The sequence below is a fragment of the Alligator sinensis genome, unplaced genomic scaffold (assembly GCF_000455745.1).
Source record: "Alligator sinensis unplaced genomic scaffold, ASM45574v1 scaffold269_1, whole genome shotgun sequence".
In the NCBI taxonomy this organism is placed as follows: domain Eukaryota; kingdom Metazoa; phylum Chordata; order Crocodylia; family Alligatoridae; genus Alligator; species Alligator sinensis.
In genome coordinates this window covers 29,735-34,383 of record NW_005842048.1, presented here as the reverse complement: position 1 = coordinate 34,383, position 4,649 = coordinate 29,735, and the positions used below count along the sequence as shown (strand labels likewise).

At 39.4% G+C, this 4,649-nt stretch overlaps 1 protein-coding gene across 3 annotated transcripts in view; it reads left to right on the top strand.

Annotated features, from left to right (window-relative positions):
• Positions 1-4,649, top strand: part of CERKL (ceramide kinase like) — a 115,252-nt gene that overhangs the window by 100,473 nt on the left and 10,130 nt on the right. For all 3 annotated transcript variants that reach the window (XM_025203232.1, XM_025203230.1, XM_025203231.1), the window contains 4 exons: positions 1,839-2,016; positions 2,320-2,388; positions 2,761-2,789; positions 2,874-2,982. In XM_025203232.1, coding sequence (XP_025059017.1) covers positions 1,839-2,016; positions 2,320-2,388; positions 2,761-2,789; positions 2,874-2,982 — 385 coding nt within the window. The remainder of the gene's footprint in view (positions 1-1,838; positions 2,017-2,319; positions 2,389-2,760; positions 2,790-2,873; positions 2,983-4,649) is intronic.

The window sequence follows — 4,649 nt, the reverse complement described above, 5'->3', positions numbered from 1 at the left end:
GCAGCCGCCCAGCTGTGCCTGCCTCTCCCCGTCCGATCCGAATCTCCAAATCAGTGCTGAATCTCCAATTCTGATTCAGCCGAATCAAATGGGGACGGTGATTTGAATCACCGAATCAAATCACTGTTCTCTGAACTGGCCGAATCCGAATCTAATACTTCCCTATTTGCACAGGCCTACTAGACAGCCATCTTGACAATCAGATAAGCACTGATTGCTGAATAGAATGCTACCTAAAATGCTAAGTAAAAGGTTAGACATGTCTGGCTGTACATTCCCTGGCCCCAGGATGAGAGGCCTGCTTAAACTTCATTATCTAAAACTTGGTTGCCAGGTTAGACAATGCCGAGGCAAAAGGCCGGGGGTATGGGCGACATTCGAACAGTGGTGAAGGGCTCCTCATAACATTCAGCCTGTTGGAGCCCCTGATCACAGATGTTGTCATACTTTTCCCAGAACGACAGGTGGAGGTCCTCTCCACAATCTCGTAAACATTCCAGGTAATTGCCTTGATCATGCTTAATTTATAATGTGAAGGTGTAAGACCTTCAAGGGAGGGGATTGATGGCTAGAAAATGATATTTAGACGTTTGCTTGTGGGAATTGACTAACCTCCCCAAACATATGTAGTTTGGCACTTAGATGGACCTAACTCTAGTTAGGTTAATATGAGTGTAATATCTGCACATATCCTCTCTCATATACTTTCCTATCTCTGTGCATATTTTGCTGCATACAACAGATTTAGTAAAGTATCAAGGACATACAGAAGAAACACTCATTAGTTACAAAATCCTTCATATAAAATGTGTACAGTGATTGAAGCAGGCTTTCAATATATATGAAAAATAATATGCAATTATTCTTATATTGAATATTATATGTTTTTATGTATTGAATATTATACATATGCTTAAGGGGTAAAGTTAAGATTACCTTGGCAAATTTAAATTTGCACTTTTGACTCTTAGAAAATTTACTATTCAATGCTAGCATTCCTCTTACGTCAGAAATTTGTATGCAACTTTCTTGATTTCTTTCTTTTAAAAGGAAAACGGAGGGGAAAGTAACCTCAACATGAGTATCTACTTTTGAGATTACAGCAGAACAATTTACTACATAATGTGTACAATCAGTGATGGGATAGCTCTTCTTTCATAGATGCACTTGTTTAATAAATAGTATTACATAGACTTTGCATATTGTGTCTGAAATTCCATTCTTTCACATCATGCACACACAAACCCAATGAAAATCCAGAGGGTCTGTTTAATAAAAACTTCCCGTCAGTTTTTTTTAAACACCTATGCCTGGAATATTGGCAGACTGGTAGTTTATTCAGTAAAACAAAAATGGCATATGTGTTTTGAAGTATATTTTAAAATTCTTGTAAATCAGCCAGTAAGAACTGTAAAGGCTTATCTGTTACTAGTAGGGACTTTGTGCTGAATTTCAATTGCTAGTGCCCACTGTAGAACCACCAGTAAAATAATAAAAATATATAAACATCTTTTCAATAACAAATGAATTTATTTAAAGATGGTGCTTAAATTGTCAAAAAAAATCAGAATATTCTGTGTGGAAAAAATGCTGAATTGCATTTATAAAGCATCTGAATATGAATTCAGAAGATACATTTGTAGAGCCTTAACTTTGTGTGTTGCTCCATTCCACGTCCATAACTCTTAACTTGCTGAAGAAGAAATTAGTAGCATTCAAGATCTCTTTTTCTCAGTTGACCTAGACTTTCCTGATAGTTTCAGCTTAGAAGTATAGGTAAGCTGTGGTTGGAAACAAATAATCTGTTTGCAGCTTTGATGTTGATGTTCATGTTTCAGGACATATTCAACCAGTGGACATCTGCACATTCAGTAGTCCAAGCAAGCTTCTTCGTTTTGGGTTTTCAGCCATGTTTGCCTTTGGTGCAAGGACTCTAGCATTGGCTGAAAAACATCGTTGGATGCCCCCCAACCAGCGGAAAGATTTTGCTGTAATCAGAACCCTAGCAAGTCTTAAGTATGCTAACCCCTTTTTCAAGATTTTTGTTTTCCTCATGAAAATGTAATTTTAGCTTCTGGATTTTACTGTATGTTAAGTGATAGTTGGGATTTTTTTAGTATGAAAAGGTGAATGAATTTAGTCAGACACCATTTGGGTACTGCTATATATTTGCATTATTACAGCTCAAGAGGAAAAACTCCCGAATATACTTAATACTGAACTCAGTATCATTTTCAAATGCATTTTAGCCTAGATAAAAAGCACAGACAGAAGTCAGAACATTGGTTTCTGTGGTAATGAATGTCAATGCTTTTCTAGGCCAGAGGAGTGTGAGTTATCATTTCTACCTCTGAACAATCCACAGCAGTGCTTTCAGGAGAATGATAGGTAAGTAAAACTGAATTAAGAAATCCTGTATTGTATGAAGTCTGTATTTTGAGGATAAAGTGAGAACAAAATGAAATATTGTTTAATGCAGTTATATTGCAACCCAAAATGGAACTTTACTTCTTTGAGGATTATGATATAGACAACTATTAATTTTCATTCTATAAAGTATTCATTTATCTTTGCTGTGCTTTTTACCTCTTGAAACAGGCTCTGCAGAAGCCAGCAATCAGTACTGTTGATTTCAGTATTACTGTTGTTAATAGTTGAATTATTATTACATAGACTTTAACGTGAAACAACATTGTTTATTTGCTTAGAAATTTTTTCTCATTATTTTAAATTATTTTATACAACACATTCTCTTTTTAGAATGAAGAAAGACGGAATTAAAAAATCTGGTAAGTTTCAAGTTCCATATTCCTTAAACAGGAACTGTGTTTGGCTTAAACTGAAGTAATACATAGTAACTCTGTTATATTTAGACAGCAAGGATCAGTGGCACAAAATTGAGGGTCACTTCTTGAACGTGAGCATTATGGCAATCCCCTGTCTATGTGCAATGGCACCAAGAGGCTTGGCACCTAATACCAGGTCAGTAAGGGCTTAGAGAATTAGAATAATGTCTGTAAATTCTGGCATCTTACTTTAAAATCTTGGCTTTTCCAGAAAGCCTGTCTAAACCCTCTAAAGTGGGAGGCAGGGGGGGGGAAATGTGAACAGCACCTGACTCCATAATCTCAGGAATTGTAATCAGTTTTTGAATCTGTCAGATGAGGTCAAGTCGTCTAACTAGAATTATCATTGGATAATTACTGTGATTAAATTAGGTGGCAAGTGTGAATTAAGTAGCAGTCATCAAGTAATCTGTCTTAGTTTTTCTTGTTGTGAGGAAATTTGGGCCTTGGGTTTCCTATAAAAGCCTCTTAATCTTGCACTCTGAAGTTGGGAAGTCATGTAGAATATTTTTCTTTTTGCTAGCTTTTTGCTTAAGCCAGCAGGCACCAACCTTTTCAAGCAGCAGGCTGGAACAACCTGACTCCAGTCCAGTGTGGTCTGGGTGGATTCCATAGTGCATTAATGGTGGGGGCACTTACCCTGAGCCTGTGTCAGGGCCAGACCACTAGGAACTGTACCCATGCTTCCACTGCTTCTTCTAGCCCCCTGCACTGCAGTGGTTGTGGTTTCTAGCCAGTGGGGAGCTGCACTGGGGCTGGGCAGCTGGAGGCTGTTCCATGCTGTTATCACATTTTGCCACAGCTGGGAAGTGGCAGGATGTGGGGCAGGGAAGAAGGGGCAGCAGCATGGAAACAGCTTCCAGCCGGCTGGCCCTGTTATAGCCAGGGGGCACTAGGGGGCAGGGAAAGAAGCAATAGTGGCAAAGGGCACTGCTGGCAGTTGCCCAACCCCTGGTGAAGCTTCTTGCTGCTTAGCCCCAGCATGGGCCTGGGCATGGGCAAAACCCTTCAGGTTCTGTGGGCCAGACCCAGTGGTTCTGTTGACCATATGTTGCCAACCCCTGATCTAAGTTAATTTTTGCATCAGAATTAAGCCTGTAACCAATACAGCCTTTGCTCTTGTCACCAGTTGATTTTTTTTTTTTTTTTTTTTTTGCCCCTTACGTATTACATTTTCTGCAGCCTGTGATCTGTGTGAAATATTTTGGTTGAAGTATAGGGCTCCCAGTTGTGTCCCCTACAGCCACAGTGTGCGTCTATCTCCATGCTCTTTAGAGCTGCCATTCAGGTTAATGAAGACTGTTATCAAATTGCCAATATTTTTTTCTCCAGACTAAATAATGCTATTTCTTTCAGACTTTCCTCATAAGGCATATTTCCTAGGCCTCTAATCATTTTTGTCACTTTACACTAGAGTCCTTTTAATTTATCCATATTTTTTTGAACCATGGGGTCAAAAGTAGAGGTGGTATTCAAGTGAGGCCTCACAGATGCTGTATAGAGAGGAAGAGTCACTTGCCTTGATTTGCAAGCGACACTTCTGTTGCTTTATATTCAGTTTATGGTTCACTATTAGGCCTGTGCAAAGCAGCAAGTATTGAATTCGGATTGGCTGATTTGGAGGGACAGTGATTCAATTTGGTGTTTCAAATCACTATCCGATTCGATTTGGCTGAATCGGATCCAAGGATTCGGCGCCGCTTCAGAGCTTTGGACATAAACTAAACAGTCATCAGTCCTCGCTGCTGCACATGGCTGCCTCCAGCTGGTAATTGTTGTGCTGGGTGGAGGGGGAAGGGAAGG